Source organism: Oryx dammah, unplaced genomic scaffold (assembly GCF_014754425.2).
Source record: "Oryx dammah isolate SB20612 unplaced genomic scaffold, SCBI_Odam_1.1 HiC_scaffold_13, whole genome shotgun sequence".
NCBI classification, from domain to species: Eukaryota; Metazoa; Chordata; class Mammalia; order Artiodactyla; family Bovidae; genus Oryx; species Oryx dammah.
This window is the reverse complement of record NW_024070197.1, coordinates 4,721,394-4,740,828: the sequence shown is the minus strand read 5'-3', so window position 1 is coordinate 4,740,828 and position 19,435 is coordinate 4,721,394. Positions and strand designations below refer to the sequence as shown.

Genomic DNA, 19,435 nt, shown 5'->3' with positions numbered 1-19,435 from the left:
AAGTGCTCTGGGTTCCCTAAGCTGAGTGTGGATTAATCCATTCAAACCAAGAAAAGGATTCTGGTGAGTGCTGTGAGGGTGTTGAAAGGTTGTTGCTGAACCACGAAAGATGCAGGGATTCTTGGCCTCCAGTAGAGAAGAAATCAATCCAGGGCCAGAGACAAGGCTTGATTGGTCAGAGTTTTTGTGTAATAAAGTTTTATTAAAGTATAAAAGTGATAGAGAAAGCTTCTGACATAGACATCAGAAGGAGGCATAAAGAGTGCCCCCTCGCTAGTGTTAGCAATGGAGTTATATACTTTTAATTAGTTATTACAGTGAATCAAAAGAATGTCTGGAGGTTGTAAAGACCTCACTAGACCCACTCCCATAATTTACATTTTAAGATAACAGGATTAGCCAGAAGGTTTTTTTCAGAGACTGTCCTCAAGCAGGATAGATTATTTTTATATAATCTTAAGGAATATGGGGGGGGGGGGGGGAGAACAACTTTTGTCCTTTCTTCCTCCTTGAGAATTCTAGATCCCTCTCTCCTTGGGGACCCCTGGACTTCTTATCAACCTGCCTAGAAACTGACTCTCTCATTCCCCCCTTTTCTTTTAGGAGAATTATGTTGCCAAGGGAAAGGGGCATCATTTTCAATTCCTAACTACTCCTGCTGTTTAGGGGAGTATTCTACTAACCTTCACATTGAGGGTCCACAAATAAAAGTTGTGGAACCTGTGGCACTCGTAGGAACTTGGACAATGGTTTGTAACTTAAAAGCTTTCCGACGGTTAAAAAAGTCCATTATACAGTTACAGATATATGGCAAGATAGTCATTAAACCAAGTTAAAATCAAAATCAAAAGTCACATTATGTCCATAGTTATATCAGTCCATCTTAGGATTGTTAGACGTCATCACAGAGTTGAAGAAAGTCCTTTCCTTGAAGTGGAGAAACCCACCATGGGAAGTCTTCCACTTGATGAGGAGGGGAGCACTCTGCAGACCCACCAGTTAGACCAATTGTCGAGTGCAGCATAGGATGAGCCGAGGACAGGAAGGTATTGTCTTCAGTGTCAAAGGCAGACTCAGGACTTTTGGAGTCCACAGAAGTAGGCTCATATAGATTATCAGGCCCATCTGAAAAGTCAGAGCATAGAAACTAAAGACATGAAAAGACATCACTTAGTTCTGGTCAGGGTGCCACGTCTTAACTCGAGTGTGATGCACCCACGAATCAACTCCTGGCACTGTAACAGCTGTGGGAAAAGAGACTAACCTGGTAAGGGCCTTCCCAGAGGGGCTTGAGAGATTGGACCCCCAGATTCCAATGTTTTTTATCAGGACCTTGGTTCCTGGTTCAAATACAGGTTTGCTTGACTCAGAGGCTGTGTCTGGAGTCACCTCCTGGAGTTCCATTAATGCCTGTTGTAAAGCTGAGAGCTGAGTTATATAATTAGCTCATTCCAAGGACATGGAACAACAGACTGGTTCCAAACAGGAAAAGGAGTACATCAAGGCTGTATATTGCCACCATGCTTATTTAACTTATATGCAGAGCACATCATGAGAAACGCTGGGCTTGAAGAAGCACAAGCTGGAATCAAGCTTGCTGGGAGAAATATCAATAACCTCAGATATGCAGATGACACCACTCTTATGGCAGAAAGCGAAGAGGAACTAAAAAGCCTCTTGGTGAAAGTGAAAACGAGAGTGAAAAAGTTGGCTTAAAACTCAACATTCAGAAAATGAAGATCATGGCATCTGGTCCCATCACTTCATGGGAAATAGATGGGGAAACAGTGGAAACAGTGTCAGACTTTATTTTGGGGGGCTCCAAAATCACTGCAGATGGTGACTGCAGCCATGAAATTAAAAGATGCTTACTCCTTGGAAGAAGTTATGTATGACCAACCTAGATAGCATATTCAAAAGCAGAGACATTACTTTGCCAACAAAGGTCCATCTAGTCAAGGCTATGGTTTTTCCAGTAGTCATGTATGGATGTGAGAGTTGGACTGTGAAGAAAGCTGAGCGCCAAAGAATTGATGCTTTTGAACTATGGTGTTGGAGAAGACTCTTGAGAATCCCTTGGACTGCAAGGAGATCCAACCAGTCCATTCTGAAGGAGATCAGCCCTGGGATTTCTTTGGAGGGAATGATGCTGAAGCTGAAACTCCAGTACTTTGGCCAGCTCATGTGAAGAGTGGACTCATTGGAAAAGACTCTGATGCTGGGAGGGATTGGGGGCAGGAGGAGAAGGGACGACAGAGGATGAGATGGCTGGATGGCATCACTGACTCAATGGACTTGAGTCTGACTGAACTCCAGGAGTTGGTGATGGACAGGGAGGCCTGGTGTCATGGGGTCGCAGAGTCAGACACGACTGAGCGACTGAACTGAAAGTATAAAAGAGATAGAGAAAGCTTCTGACAGATTTCAGAAGAGGGCAGAAAGAGTGCCCCCTCGCTAGTGTTAGCAAAGGAGTTATATACTTTTAATTAGTTATTCCATTGAATCAAAAGAATGTCTGGAGGTTGTAAAGACCTCACTAGACCCACTCCCCTAATTTACATTTTAAGACAACAAGATTAGCCAGAAAGTTTTTTTCCAGAGACTGTCCTCAAGCAGGATAATGTTACATAATCCTAAGGAATGTAGAGGAAAACAAACAAACACGTTTGTCCTTTCTTCCTTTGAATTCCAGACCCCTCTCTCCTTGGGGACCCCTGGACTTATCAACCTGTCTAGAAATTGACTCTCTCAGTGTGATTGAACGGGGGTCTGTGAACAGACCCTGAGTCCAGTAAGACTGCTGGTCTCAAGGAAGGGGGTCATCTAGTGCTGGTGCTCACAAGACTGGCTGGTGTGAGCTCAAGGACCTGCAGGCTGCCTGACCCCCAGACAAATGCTGAGGAAGCAACATCATGGAGCAGTTTAGGGAAACTGTCAACAATACTCTGTATAATCTTTCTTATTAGAACCATCCCAGTGTCTAAGTAGTTACAAAATGGGAGAGGAGATACAACATAGAAATGATGGAATGTACATGAAGTTATGAGAAGTTTAAATCCAGTGAGGAAACTAAATTCCCCATATGCCATCTTTGTGTGGTACCGAACAGTTAATTGAGGTCTCTTCACTACAACCTTAAATAAGGTGGGCGAAGTTGCTCTTGGTGGTGGGTTAACATTTCATTCATTACAATCAACCGAAACAATAAAAGCCATTCACTTTTATGAATAACCATGTATTAAATTTCACACATAGTTAAAATAAAACCTTTTACAATCCACGGTATGATCCATGATTAAATACAGATAAAAAGTACGAAGAAAGATATTCATTTTTTGATATAATGATGTGAGATTTCTGATTTTCACGGCTTACCATACAAAGCCTAGGAAGCACTTAGCAAGCATGATATACACCAATTCCGTGCCTTTTCCAGGAAGGGTTTCTTACGTTTCTAGGTTATCACTGTCTTTATTTCAACACTGTCAAGTAATAATCATGACGTGTTGATATTATAAAGATACATCAATATTGCAGTGAACTGTCATTGTGTTCTTACAAATCAAGGATATTACTATTGAAACATTACAACCAACATCTGTCTTACTTTAATACATGGAAAGATTAAATGATCACTTATTTAATGGCAACCTCCAGATATTTCATGTCAACGACAAACACCTCTATTTAAATGTTCATTGTCCATTTTACATTATGGTATCCTCAATCTTCTAATGGAGATTAGATAGAAATGGTTGCAACACAATATAAAAAGGCTAATCTTTAATGAAGCATCAAAAACCTATCTTTGCAAACACACTAGAAAGAAAGCATAATGTGGATTTGAGTGGTGAATTACATTCACTTCAAATAACCTCACATCACATCATTATTAACAAGCATATATACATTGCTAAGAATTGTAATGTTCTAACCATCAACCTTCACCTCACGACTCATGCTAAAATATCCATTTTCTATCTGTTTTAACTACGGAATGCTCCCTACAGTCATTCTCCTTGAGAAACTTCTGAAAACAAAATTGATGAAATGCCTTCTAGTACGCATATTTACTTCAATTTAACTTTTGATTAAATACCTTTCTATATATTTGTTACATCGTTTCCATTGGTTTCTTTTACAATCTCTTGTGTTTTCTGATGCATGTTTAGGGCAAACCTCTTCAATCACTTGTTCCATTACTAGGGTTAAGTGTGTGTTCTCAGATGTTTAGTGAGATTACTACTATGACTAAAGGCTTTGCCACATTCTGTACATTTATAAGGTCTCTCTCCAGTATGAATTCGCTGATGTTGAGTAAGATGTGAGCACTGAATAAAGGCTTTGTTACATTCTTTACATTTATAAGGTCTCTCCCCAGAATGAATTAGTTGATGTCGAGTAAGAAGTGAGGGACGATGAAAGGCTTTGTTACATTCTTTACATTTAAAAGGTTTCTCTCCAGTATGAACTCGCAAATGTGTAGTAAGAATTGAATTCCGATTAAAGGTTTTGCCACATTCTGTACATTTATACAGTCTCTCCCCAGTATGTGTTTGCTGATGCTTAGTAACTCTAGAAACCTTAATGAAGGCCTTGCCAATTTCTGTACCTTTATAACATCTACCCCAAGTATGAATTCGGTGATGTTGAGTAAGGGCTGAACTTGTAATAAAGGCTTTGCCACATTCTTTACATTTATAAGGTCTCTCTCCAGTATGAATTTGGTGATGTTCGGTAAGATGTGAGCAACGGATAAAGGCTTTGTTACATTCTTTACATTTATAAGGCTTCTCTCCAGTATGAATTCGCTGATGTCGAGTAAGATTTGAGCGATGAATAAAGGCTTTGTTACATTCTTTACATTTATAAGGTCTCTCCCCAGAATGAATTCGCTGATGTCCAGTAAGATGTGAGGAACGGATAAAGGCTTTGTTACATTCTTTACATTTATAAGGCTTCTCTCCAGTATGAATTCGCTGATGATAAGTTAGCTGTGAGTAACAGATAAAGGCTTTGCTACATTCTGTACATTTATAAGGCCTCTCTCCAGTATGAATTTGCTGATGATAGATTAGATGTGAGGAACAGATAAAGGCTTTGCTACATTCTGTACATTTGTACGGCTTCTCTCCCGTATGAATTCGCCAATGTTGAATAAGATTTGAGTTGTGATTAAAGCGTTTGCCACATTCTGTACATTTATAAGGTTTCTCTCCAGTGTGAATTCTCTGATGTTTAGTAAGAAGTGAGCTATGGTTAAACGCTTTGGTACATTCTGTACATTTGAAAGGTTTCCTTCCTGTATGAATTTTCTTATGCCTACCTAGATGGCATGAGTTACTAAACACTTTCCCACATATCTTACACTTATTTTCTTTCTGTGGATTCTGAACAGTCTGCTGTTGAGTAAGTTCTGAAGACTGATTAGAAACTTTCCCATATTCAGTACAAGTCGTCTCTTCAGTACAATTACTCTTATCTAGAGAAAAACCTGACATTTGATCAAAGGTATTTCTACATTTATTACTTTTAGAATCCTTGTTTGATGATTTGGGTCCCTTATGTTTCACAAGGTTTGAGTCTCCTTCAACCCTATACCCATTTTCATTGCCTGAATACCTTCTCAGTCCACCATTAACACTCTTGTAATTATTGGAGCTGGAGCTCTTACTTAAGGTCTGACTCATTTTATTACATATGGAAAGTTGTTGTGTATTAACCATATCACAATATGTATTGAACAATGATGGCTGGATTATGTCTCCTCCATTATCATCAACATTATACATCTTGGAATGGAGAGAAAATATCCGTCGGGGGAAGAAAAATGACCCTCTGCTCACGGATCTCTCAAATTGATTAGACTGTGATTTTTCCCACTCATTGTTAAATTGTAGGTGTTCAGACATTCTTGAATGTATGTTTAGTCGAAGCCTACGTTCACAATTGTCTGAATGAGTATTTGCAGTAGAGACTAGATTACCTTCCAGATTTTCCATGTGTCCCTTTAGAGAATATGTGTGTTTCAAAAAAGGATGGAAATCTTTTCTTAAACACTTATACTTCTCGTCAGATGTTGAAGACTGAAGTTGGTGTTTTTCCCAGTTTGACTCACGTTGCTCATTTCTTTTTGCAGTAATGTTAGCATTATGTATAACCGTCTCCATTTCTTTATGTCCATATAAACATCCTCTCTGTCTTTCATATACCCTTGTATATTCCCAGTCTTTCATTAAATTTAAGTTTCGGAGGTGAAATATTTGATATATTCCTAGGTTTGCTTTTGGGAATATATCTTCTAACACTGGATTCTTCAGCATCAAATCCTGGGTGTCTTGTGGAGACATAGCTGAAAGATACCAAATAATAAATAATTTTCCCTGCTATTCTCAGTGAATATCTTTAAAGATTTAGAGAAAATTGATGACCATTAGCTAGTTTAAAAATAAAATAGAGACCAAAGGATCAAGATGCCAGAGGCTTAGGCAGATGTGAAGATCATCTATCTCTCTCTCCACAAGGAATGAGAAATGGAACAATTTTCTCAGAGCCCAGCTGAACAGTAGCAGAGGCCCTTGGATATGTGAAAGGACAAGAAAGATTCCTGCTGAGCCAGGTAGGACAAAAGTAAGAAGAAGGAAAAGGAAGAGGAGAGGAAGTGGGTTGGGGCCTGTAACCCTGTGGGGAGATGAAGGTGAGGCGAGGTCTCCATATCGGGGGAAGCCCCTCCCTGGGGGAGCTCGGTTTGGACAGAAGGAGAGCCTCACTTTCTGTGGGAAGAGAACACGGCAACCAGCGTGTGGCGGCGGGACAGAGTGAGAGCTGCGCACAGGGTACTGGCCCCAGCCCTGCCCGCCCAGCCCGGGAGGCGTGTCCAGCAACGCGGACGAGGGCTGGGCGCTGAAAGGCGGGGTTTGGAGAGCAGACCCAGGCAGAGGACTGCAGTTGGCTGTGAGGAAACAGCCTGAAGGATGGGCATGAGGGAGGAGCTCTGCAACCGGGATGCTTGTGGTGGAGCCTGAACCACCAGAGAGCAGAGTGCCTATGGTGAGTGATGGCCAAACAAGAAGCCCACTGCATCCCTTCCACCCACATAGGACTTTTGAGCCACCAGCCACAGCCTCCCCCATCGACCTCCTCCACAGTCAGCAGAATCCTGTGCTCTGGGGCAGCCTCAGGAGAAGACACCTGTGAGCTGGCCACATGCACAGATGGAGCTGAAAGCACAGGTGAAACCCAGGGATAAAGAAGAAAAGCTGAAACCTCTCCTTGCAGCAACACAAGCCATGGGCTTACACCCACGACCAGCTTTGTAACCTCAGCCCCTACAGAGCATCTGAATCAACTACCAGGACTCTCCCAGTCAAGGCAGGTGGAGCTTTAGCAGCTGTAGACTTTGTGGGCTCCTACACAAGGGGGCTGGGCCAGGACAGAGCCTGAGCTGCCCCGTAGCACCACAGTGGGTCCAGCTCCACGCTCAATGCAATCCCAGGACCTGACTTCACTGAATCTATGCTGGTGACCTTGTGAAAACAACATCTGAGAGACACCAGGGCCATGTGCCATTATGCCCATGGTTAAGGTGGTCCAAGAGCAGTGTCAACACTACATAACATGAGAGCTTGCGCATAAGAGGGGACACCAGAGCACACCCTGAGGTGAACATTCCCAGAAGAGTAATACTCAGTGACTTCTCTCCCAGTGGGTGTGCTCCAATCGCACCTGCCTCAGACCACAGATCAGAATCACAGCGAAGACTCAGATCTGGGGGCTCTATTCCACTACGCAGGGAGCAGGCCCCACCAGAGACAGGGCAGTAACAACTACAGAACAAGGAGGAAACAGCCCTGAATATCAAGGGCAAGCTCTGGTCACAGTTAACAGTAATCAAACCACAGATCAAGAGAGTATAAGGGCACAATCCTCTGGACCAACCTCACCCACCAAGGTGCAGATACCAGCAGGAAGATTAACTAGGTTTCTGCACCCTTGAAAGCAGAGACCACAAACAGAATGCTGGACAAAATGAGATGGCAAAGAAACAGGTTATAGGGGAAGAAACAAGATAAAAACCTCCAAGGACCACTGAATTAAGAGGTGATAGGCAATCTAATGATTACTTCTTGCTTTTAGTCATCTTAAGTGGAGACACCAAACACTTTAACAAATCCTAGGTGCCTAGTAATTCTTTAATGCACTTCTTGCCACACATGTTTCTGAGAATGTTCTATTAGATCTTTCTATCTAAAAATCATAAATGATAGAGACAGAGAACTAATCATAAACTGAGGACACATAAGACAGTGTCCAAGGAAGCTGCATACAAATAAGATAAACTTAATATAGTACTAGTTTTAAGAAATTAAATAAGAAGAGAGACTTTCAAACTATGATTCAAAGAGGGAATTCTATTCATTGCTCTGTGGAGACCTAAATGGGAAGGAAATCAATAGAATGGTAAAGAGTAGAGATATCTTTAAGAAAATTAGAGGTACCGGGAATATTTCATGCCAAGATGGGAACAATAAAGGACAGAAATGGGATGGACCTAAAAGAAATAGAAGTTATTAAGAGAAGCTGGCAAGAATACATGGAAGAACTATACAAAAAAGATCTTAATGACCGAGATAACCACGATGGTGTGATCACTCACCTAGTAACAGACACCCTGGCATCCAAAGTCAAGTCAGCCTTAGAAGGCATGACGACCCACAAAGCTGATTGAACTCCAGCTGACATATTTCAAGTCCTAAAAGATGATAATGCTAAAGTTCTGCACTCAATAAGCCAGCAAATTTGGAAAACTCAGCAGTGTTTTCAGGACAGCAAAAAGTGAGTTTTCCTTCCAATCACAAAGAAAGGCAATGCCAAAGAACACTCAAACTACTACACAGTTTCCCTCATTTCAAACAACAGCAAAGGCTCAAAATTCTCCAAGCGAGGCTTTAACAGTATGTGAACCGAGAGCTTCCAGATGTTTAAGCTGGATTTATGAACAGCAGAGGAACCAAAGATTGAATTGCCAACATCCCTTGGATCATATAAAAAGCAAGAGAGTTCTGGAAAAACAATGACATCTGCTTTATTGACAACACCACAGCCTTTGATTGTGTAGATCATAAGAAACTGTGGAAAATTCTTAAAAAGATGGGAACACCAGACTACCTTACCTGTCTGCTGAGAAATATGTATGCATGTCAAGAAGCAACAGTGAGAACTGGACATGTGATAATGGACTGATTCCAAATTGGGAAAGGAGTACATCATATTGTCACCCTGCTTATTTAACTTATATGCACAGTACTTCATGTGACATACCAGGTGGATGAAGCACAAATTGGAATCAAGATTTCAGGGAGAAATACCCATAATCTCAGATACACAGATGACACCACCCTTATAGCAGAAAGCAAAGAGGAACTGAGGAGTCTCTTGATGAAACTGAAAGAAGAGGATGAAAAAGCTGGTTGAAACTCAACATTCAAAAAACGAAGATCATGGCACAGGTCAGATCATTTCATGGCAAACAAGGGTAGAAACAGTAGAAACAGTGAGAGACTTTAAGTTTTGGGTTCCAAAATCACTGCAGATGGTGACTACCGCCATCAAAGTAAAAGACGCTTGCTCCTTGGAAGAAAAGCTATGACCAACCTAGGCAGCATATTAAAAAGCAGAAACATTACTTAGCTGACAGAGGGCCATCTAGTCAAAGCTATGGTTTTTCCAGTAGTCACGTATGGATGTAAGAGTTGGACCATGAAAAAGCTGAGTGCCGAAGAATTGATGCTTTTGAGCTGTGGTGTTGGAGAAGACTCTTGAGAGTACCTTGGACTGCAAGGTCACACCACTCCATCCTAAAGGAAATCAGTTCTCAATATTCATTCGAAGGACATGATGAAGCTGAAGTTCTGATACTTGGCCACCTGATGCAAAGAACTGATGCATTGAGAAAGACCCTTATGCTGGGAAAGATTGAAGATGAGAGAAGAAGGGGACGACAGAGGATGAGATGGTTGCATGGCATCACTGACTCCATGGACATGAGTTTGAGCAGGCTCTGGGAGCTGGTGATGGACAGGGAAGCCTGGTTGCTGCAGACCATGGATCACAGACTCAGACTTGAGTGAGTGACTGAACTGAACTGACTGATATTTATAATTAACTCTCTTTGCTGTATAGGAGTACAAAATTGGAGAACAGCTATATTCCAATTAGAACTTTTAGTAAAGAGTTCTTTATATAATTTAAAAATTGTCATAGTTTGAATCAACCATTAATAATATAGTGGAAAATGTGCTAAGATTTTATGTCAATTTATTTTAAAATTCTATAGAACACAATAAAGTATTTTAGCATGTTAGGATTGGGGCAAATACACTAAAGATATTTAATATGAGATCATATAAGGAAAAGAGAAACTTTCCAGCCAACCTGAAATATGCATTGTTTCATTTTAACCAGGTTTTGCTTTCTGCAGTGAAAAATTACTTGAATCTGAAATTTATTTAGAAGGTCCTATGTGTCGCTCCCAGTGGATAGGAAATTATAAATCAGAGAACAAAAACCCGTCCCTAGTATTCCTAGCAGTTTGGCAGTTTGTCTACCACTCCACTCACACATTTCTGTCTAGAGGTAGAAGGAAACTTTAAAAGGACTGTCATACAGTTACTCAGAAATGGGCAGAGTATTCCTAGGGCCCCCAAGAAATCAAAGAGCAACGAATGAATGCAGTTTGTCACAAGCCAAGAGGAGACTTTTAGGTCACACTGTGATGGAGAAAAGTAATCACTGGAGATAAATTCATGAATGATTTCAGAGAGAGAATGGGGCAGGTGATACATTTCTATCACAGTAGCAAATACAAACCCAGGTTTCTGAAAACCATTTCTATAGAAGCAAATCTTCCAAAAACATGTGACAAAAGATGAGTTCCTCCCTGCTCCTCAGACCTCTCATCTGAGTCATTATCTCCATCCATTCATACCTACCTGGGTAAATGGCTGTTGTCTCCATTCTCCTTATATTCCTGGGATCCTTCAGTTGCTCCAGAAAGGCAACCAGGTCCAGCATAGACACAAGCCCTGTTCATCAGAGAAAGGAATAGTTGTGTTGTTAGAGATTCATCAGTATCAAATCCAATATGTATTCAGGTGAGATGAGAATGACATTTTGTTCTAGAAAATGATTTCCTGAAATACTTTATTCAAAGTAGCTATACAATACTGACAAACACCTAACAATCAGATCCTGAGATTCTGGTCAAGTAGTACTAAGGCAAAAGTAAGTAGTGTCAATATGAAATTAAGAGAGGGTGCAACTATTTAATACCACAGAACTTACACAATTACCACTAACCTAGAAGGAAGGAGGCAGAGTACATCAAGGAAGAAAAACATCACCAGCATAACGATTCATCATGAAGGCTTTCTTTCTAAACTCACAAATACCCATTTTCCCCTAGAAAGCAGAGATCTGAAACTACTGTGGGAAGCAGAAAATTTCAGAAGACATTCTTGACATGACGGAACTAAAATCCAGTGGGTAGATAAGGGATTCTGGAAGGCAGTTATCCTCACCCAAGGAGGCCAGGTTCCCATAGTTCTGTAACATCACGTCCCTGTACAATTCCCGCTGACTGAGGTCCAGGCATTCCCACTCCTCTTGAGTGAAGTCTATGGCCACATCCTGGAACGTCAGCTGTCCCTGAAATACAAAACACTGATGCCATGTGGCTGTGCGAAGACTTCCTAATGTGACCCAAGATGAAAACGGCAAGTTCAGAGAACTGGTCGTGATTTAGTGGCTTGGCTTGTATTACAAAATATATTTTTTTTACACAGTAATCCTTTTTACCCAATTTCTAATGTGAACAAAGGAGGATGAGTTATGATCCACAAGCCATTAGAGAAACTATTCTCATCTGAAAGAGCAATTATAAAATAATCAGGGCAATGTTAGCATATTTATTCTTCAGTGTTCTAGTCATGTGACATAGCATAAATTGTTTATCAAAGAAACAGGAAACTTTTTTTTTTAAGTGTATTCTGAGCCAAGAGTTCTGATGTGGGGCCAAAGTGCCACATTTTTAGCAAGGTTATTTGACTTAGTAATGTTGAAAATTCTGCTCGATGAATGACGATTTTGCACCACAATGAAACAGAATAGTAAGGTAAGAATTCATAAATTAAAATCTAATTGTTTTACAGATTTTAACAGGTCTAATAGGACAGTAACCTTTCTTGTGGTCTCAGCTTGTGTTGGAAAAGAATTTCCAGACATGAGACAAAATGAGAGAGAAATAAAGTTTATTAGAATGGGGGACGTTGTTAGAACAGTTGGCCAGCTCAAGGGAGAATGGATGTTGAACAGGGGTCCTCAGTCCACTTTCATAGCCAGGGTCCAAGGAGTGGGATAGGGGTCTTTCAGATCATTTGCTGAATGGATGAGGCACCCATACTGGGTGGGGGAAGAATAACAAAAATACTTTCTCCTTATGGGGTAGGAGGGGACACCGTTTATACTGCTCAGGAGGACCTGAAATCCATCAATAGTTACAACATGGGAGAGGGAAAAATGCTAATGGGTCTTGTTTTTCCGTTCCTGCATTCCAAGACCCTCCTCAGTTTTATCGTCTTTTGTCCCTGGGTCACCGCATACCTCCCTCTCTTTTAGGGCCAATTCTTTGGCCCTTGTTGATACCCTGCTCATGTCTAACTATCTACCCATTTCCCTTCTCACACATTTGGGAATCCAGTTTCAAGGAAAATGGAGCAATGACCGCTCTGGCTTCTTCAAGCTGAGCAGGGGTGCCATGGGGCTCTGGGTTCCCTTTGCCTACTCTGTCAGGGTGCATTTATGGAAGGAGATGAGAGTCCATTGAATGATAAGGTGACTTATTTCACCATTGTTTAGGTGTTAGTCAGGGAATATTCTTGCACGACCACTTAGAAATTCATGGTATTTTAGAAGAAACAAACTTTACAAGAAAGTTAAAGGTACACGGCCCAAAGACTAGGGGCTAGCCAGGAAAACCAGGACCGGACATTGGTTCATGATGTTAGTGTTTCTCCAGGTACAAGCAGCAAGAATTTGGGCTCATAAAATCTTTACATGAAAACACCTGACCTTCGGAAGGCCAGTTCTAGGTTTTTCCTTGTTTCTAATCTCTACTCTGAACTCCTTTCGGGGGGTGTTGAAAGTCAGAAGCTTGCAGTCATGGTCATGATGTCATCTTTGTAGAGACAGCTGGCAGAGTCCAGTCAGCAGAGTCCCTTCATAGCCACATATTTGACCATGCTTTGGGGGCATTTCTTGGCCATTGTGTCCTGTGGCACTGGGAAGGCTCATTCCCAGGTTTAGGGAAAGTTCCATTCATAGGCCACTCAATGTGCTGCTTCTAGAGCAGGCCTTGTGAGTAGCAAAAGTCTCTGGACCATACCTGTCTTACAGTTCTAGGTCCCCGAAAATATTCCCTCTTGTTGCTTCTTCACATATCTAGAGTTACATTATTACAATCATTGATAGCATATGGAAGCTGCATATCAACATTTTATCACAGGCTCAGTCACACGTTTAGTAACCTAAGAAACAATCTTCTGAAACAAGCAACATAGAAAATAATATAGCTATAGCTAGCAGTTATTAGTCAGGTCGTAAGTAAAAATGGTATGTGAAGCACTTTCATTAAGCAGAGCCCAGTATACTGCAGGTCATCTGACTTCATTTGTTAAATGACTATAGCCAGGTGTTAATCTCTTGGTTGTATATCATGGAGCATCTACTCTTTATCAGAAGATTGCTTCCTGAGATTACCTTTCAAAACAAGCTTAAAGTGCACCACAATGACTGAAGCCTGCGTACCCTCGAGCCCATGCTCTGCAGCAAGACAAGCCATGGCAATGAGAAAGCCTGTACAACATAACTAAAGAGTAGCCTCCACTAAATCTTTTAGAAATATAACATAAGAAGGAACTATCTCAGAAGTGAGGCTTAGTAAACACTAGACTTTAATTAACTAGAAACTTCGTTTAACAATGAACAAAACTTAATATTCAGTGAAACAATTTTTTCATTATGAGGGCATTAACTCTGTAGCCAGGGAAGGCATTAACCCATCAAACAAAAGTGAGGTTTGTCAGGGAGCCGGGAAAAGCCAGGCAGCCATCTTGGATTTCCCATAGCCCTGACTCTTTGATTTACAGCTACTGTTCACCCATTTTTAATTCCCCGATTTAGGAGCAGACTATGGCCATGTTTTAAGGACATCAGGATGGCAAAAGTCTAACCATGAGGGGTTATTTTTGTAGAAGAAGAATGAGCTTTGTCTACATGTACCATAATCTTAAGTAATGCTTATTTACTTTACCAAAGTAACAAAAGGTTTTTAAAATGAATATAAATCACTTAAAGTCAAAGAAATTCATAATCTCTTATCGAAAGCTGTATTCTAAGAAAACTTTGTTCTATTAACATAGAGATTAGACTAAATTCCAGTCTGGTACCAGCTTCAGTTCAGTTCAGTTGCTCAGTTGTGTCCAACTCTTTGTGAGCCCATGAATCGCAGCACGCCAGGTCTCCCTGTCCATCACCAACTCCCGGAGTTCACTCAAACTCACCTCCATCGAGTCAGTGATGCCATCCAGCCATCTCGTCCTCTCGTCCTCTTCTCCTCCCGCCCCCAATCCCTCCCAGCATCAGAGTCTTTTCCAATGAGTCAACTCTTCGCATGAGGTAGCCAAAGTATTGGAGTTTCAGCTTTAGCATCAGTCCTTCCAATGAACACCCAGGACTGATCTCCTTTAGAATGGACTCGTTGGTATCTCTAATTTTCTTGAAGAGATCTTTAGTCTTTCTCATTCTATTGTTTCCCTCTATTTCTTTGCATTGATCACTAAGGAAGGCTTTCTTATCTCTCCATACTATTCTTTGGAACTCTGCATTCAAATGGGTATATCTTTCCTTTTCTCCTTTGCTTTTGGCTTCTCTTCTTTTCACAGCTATTTGTAAAGCCTCCTCAGACAGCTATTTTGCCTTTTTCATCAGATAGCAAGCAAAACTTGTTTATCAGTTAACCTCAGAAAAATATTTTCCGTAAATCTTGAAATAGCAGTATTCTTACAAAGGCATCAGAGTGAAACCATAGAAATCATGTTTAAATCTGATTAAATTGCAATTGACAATGTAGCCTGGTTACTGCTCTGACTTGTAACACTTTAACAGTATAAGTAGAATTATAGTTGACCACATTTTATTAGGGCATATCAGATCTATGACTTCCACATAATTTTAGGATATCTATATTAGTAACATCAACCAATAGCATAATCTGAGAAGATTTATCACCCCTTCAACAGTACTTCCCATGTAATTTAACATGTCCAACGAGCCCAGGTAGTTTAATAGCTCCCTGGGATGTCTCAGGGGCCCTCTGAAGCAATCCAAAGTCAGCCAGAAGTCAAGTCATTTAGGAAGTTTTGTGGACAAATATCAAAAGGGGTTATAACACTCAGTCAGATAAAATCATATCGATCACTGGGAAGCAATATATTTACTTAGCCAAAGTAATAATTTCAAAGGTCAACAGAACAGATCACTTCAGAGGTAAAGAAACTTAAAATCCATTATCAAAGGCAGCTCAACATCTCAAGAAAACATGTATTTATGCACAAAACTCTTCCCTTGGTGTCCACTTTCCATAAAACCTTATCACTTTCTGGATCCATTACTTTGTTCTCCCATGCTGAAACAGCCACCTGTAAGTCAGACCTACTTCCTTTTCTCTTCATAAAATGTAATTTCTTTCCTCATACCTTCTTTACTGAAAATACACTACTTTCCTTAAGCAGCCAAAAACTTAAGCATTCTGTGGATTAGTGAACATAAATAACAGTGATAATTTCTTAAAAAAAATATTCTAGATGCCATTCTCAGGATGGCATCAAGCATTATTCATGAATAGTCCAAAATATCTAGTTTCTCTGTAAGAGGAAAGTTAGTCCTCAGTAATGAATGTTTCAGAATCTTATTTTATTTGGAAATGACCTAGCTATTTAATAAACTTCCATCACTTAGTTTGGCACAGTCCTAGAAAGTCAGGTTACCGAAATCTAGAGAATATTTTAGAGAGACATTTCTAAAGTATAATTATTCTTAAAAGAGTTTCTCTGAAAGATCCTATCTCTTTTACATTTTCTTTGAAGGTTCCCCCCCCCCCCCTTTCCTAGAGGTACTTTCCTGGTTGAGAAACTTGTAACAGACATAAACATATAACAATATGTAAGTAATAATAAACCTAGGCACAGTGAAAATACTGGGCTTAATGACTCGCAGACATACCTACATTAGATTAGCAAACAAACATTAATGCTAGATATTTAATATTGAATATTTCCCAATTCAAGTGAATCTGAAATTCATTTAGGTAAACTTCTCTTGTAGTTAGAATTGTCTGATTTGTAAGCACTTACCTTCTTTTGAGTGAAGTGAGTGAAGTCGTGTCCAACTCTTTGCAACCCCGTGGACTGTAGCCCACCAGGCTCCTCTGTCCATGGGATTCTCCAGACAAGAATACTGGAGTGGGTTGCCATTTCCTTCTCCAGGGGATCTTCCCAACCCAGGGATAGAACTCAAGTCTCCCACACTGCGGGCAGACGCTTTAAACTCTGAGCCACCAGGGAAACCCGTTAGGCCAATTAAATTAGAACTCATTTAAAACTTCAGCAATATTATAAAAAAAAAAAAATCAGCACACTGAGACATACATAAATCCAGACAGACAAACAGAGATTTCATAGTTTCCTGCTTAAGATTTAAAACATCTCTTTGACCCTTCTTTTGTTTGTTTCTTTGTTTGGCTTGAAGTTCTGATTTGCCCAAGGCTGAGCCAGGTCTCAGGCAAAGTGGGCAGTGACATTCAAGGACATGGAAAGCTTTTCCCTAGGCAGGCCTCTTAACAGGCTGCTGCTGCTGCTGCTAAGTTGCTTCAGTCCTGTCTGACTCTGTGCGACCCTATAGACAGTAGCCCACCGGGCTCCCTCACCCCTAGGATTCTCCAGGCAAGAATACTGGAGTGGGTTGCCATTTCCTTCTCTAAGCTAGTTGTTAACAAGCTAATTGCTTTAAAATACATATGCAAAAAGAACCGGTTTTACAGTTTCCAAGGGAAAGAAAATTTCCTTTTAACCAGTTTCTCCAGAGTCTAAAGAATATCAGGGCCATCCTGTATCAAAAAGTTATCTTTCCTTTCTGTAGTTTTAGTTTTATAGCTAAAATATAGATCAAATAATGCTCAAATTGACTCTGATATCAAGGGCATTTCAGCTCATAAAAATTTTGGACTGTCCCTCTGGTGGGAAGTGAGGTCTTTGTCCCATCAGAAGAATCTGAAGGTTAAGGGAATTTGCAGGACCGGGGGAAGCTTGGTCCTTCCCAGCCCTGAGAAACAGGAGTACTCAGAAGGGAATTCTTTAGGATGTTCCAGAGTGGGGTAAGCTTGGTTCCCTCTCCACCTGAAAGATAAGCTTCCTTGAAGGGGATTCTTTAGAGTGTTAGGACAGTTTTTGATCCTTCAGGCTTTTGAATATAGAAGAAAGACCTGGACCAAAGGGAACCTCAGAATCCTTTCCTAGAGATCATGTGGATATGAAAGGTCGAGTAGGGGTCATCTACGAAATCTGATGGAGAGAGACAGAGAGGGACAGGACACAGGGTGGCAACAGAATGTAAGGAAATTCTGAGTCCTTTTTCTTCTTTTGGAAAAACCTAATGTGCCACTCAGAGGCCATTTTTGGGGGGTCCCCCGTTTGTATTGGAGCCAGGACTTTCGGAGGGTCAAAAGTTTGCAGTTTCTGAGAATGTAGCCAAGGATTGAGTATGAAAGAGCCTCCTGGGATGTAACAGAACCCACTCATAGCCTATGTACCATAGAATGGGAATACTGAGAGTCACTGGCTGACAGAAAGGCATCCTGTTTCCCCCAGTGATCTCTCCATGCGACTGAGGCCACAGAATGGCCGAGCGGCCCAACAGTCACATCCAACAGTGAGAGGAGACCTCTGAGAACCATGCAGCTAAGCCACCAGGTGACACGGGCAGAGAAAGACAGAGATTCCCGGGAGCAACCAGGTGACTCATCATTTGGTGATTCCCTCAAACGTGGAAGGCACTCTTGGGATGGCTCAGAGGCAACACCCAGGCTCCTGTAAATCAATCCGGACCAAAAGGGAAAGAAATGAAAGTGACAGGGAAGAAGGCTGAGGAATCCACCTTACAATATATCTGGGAGGCGGTGGCCTGGGAACAATGGTCCCTGTTTTCCTTCAACCACTATGTGCCTAACATGGTGGACAGAAGTTGTCTTGCTGCGGGCAGATGCCCTTGTGCCCTGATCCGTTCTGTGTGCCCCCATCCTCACATGGGAGTCTTTCTGTGGCAGGCGCCCTATTAATAGCTTTTATGTGTCTGATCTGTGCCCACAGAATATTGCTTGGCATAATTCTCAGTTGGAAAAAAGAAAAAGGAGAGACCCTCACCCATTCAAGAGGCAGTTACTTTGGGTGCAGTGAGCAGTGGGGCGTTTGGAACACACCAGAGGGTAACCCTCGCCAGAGTTCCTAAGTTGCCGCCACAGCAGTTGCCTGTTGGCAGAGGGTCCCTATGAGAAAGCAGAAGCGAGGAGGGGGGACAAGAGACTCCAAGTCTCCGAACAGGCACCAAAAATATGGTCTGGGTGCGAGTTGGAAAAGAATTTCCAGACATGACACAATAGGGGTCTGGTTTTTCAGCTTGTGCATTTTAAGACCCTCCTTGGTTTTACCTGCTCTTCACTCTTTGGGTAATCACAACCTTGGCAGAAAGAATCATTTTAACTATTTAGTATATACTCTGTATCTTTCTGATTGTTTTTATCAGAGTCTTGAAAGTGCAAGAGAAATAACTAAAAATCAGTAATGTTGCTCTTGTACTTTTTTGGCACATATTTTAACAAATAGCCATTAAATAGCAAAGCTTAAACTTTACTTCAGTTTATGTACTTTAGACTTTAATAAAACACAGACAGATTCACAGAGACAACTAAGAAAAGTTGATAGAAGTTTCTGTAACTGTAAAGAATACTAAAGACAAGAAATGTTTTAGTCACTCAGTCATGTCCCATTCTTAGGGACCCCATGGACTCTATAACTTGCCAGATTCCTCTGTCCAAGAAATTCCCAAGCAGGAATACTGGAATGGGTAGTCATTCCCTTCTCCAGAAGTTCTTTAAAAAACAAAAAGAAAAGAAGAAGAAAAAATTGATCAAGTCATGTTAATATTTTCATACACACAGTTCAGTTCAGTTGCTCAGTTGTATCTGACTCTTCGTGATCCCATGGCCCGCAGCATGCCAGGCCTCCCAGTCCATCACCAACTCCCAGAGCCTACTCAAACTCATCTC

At 41.1% G+C, this 19,435-nt stretch overlaps 1 protein-coding gene across 7 annotated transcripts in view; it reads right to left on the bottom strand.

The window, feature by feature from the left end:
• Positions 1–604: 604 nt before the first annotated feature.
• Positions 605–19,435, bottom strand: part of LOC120871947 (zinc finger protein 708-like) — an 87,656-nt gene continuing 68,825 nt past the window's right edge. For 4 of the 7 annotated variants that reach the window (XM_040251995.1, XM_040251996.1, XM_040251997.1 and 1 more), the window contains 3 exons: positions 11,580–11,706; positions 10,992–11,084; positions 3,206–6,352 (listed from right to left, as the gene is read on the bottom strand). In XM_040251995.1, coding sequence (XP_040107929.1) covers positions 4,209–6,352; positions 10,992–11,084; positions 11,580–11,706 — 2,364 coding nt within the window. In that variant the 3' untranslated portion in view covers positions 3,206–4,208. Of the gene's footprint in view, positions 1,126–3,205; positions 6,353–10,338; positions 11,085–11,579; positions 11,707–13,815; positions 14,100–19,435 lie in introns of those variants that run through there. The other 3 variants (XM_040251998.1, XM_040252001.1, XM_040252002.1) reach the window with 3 other exon arrangements.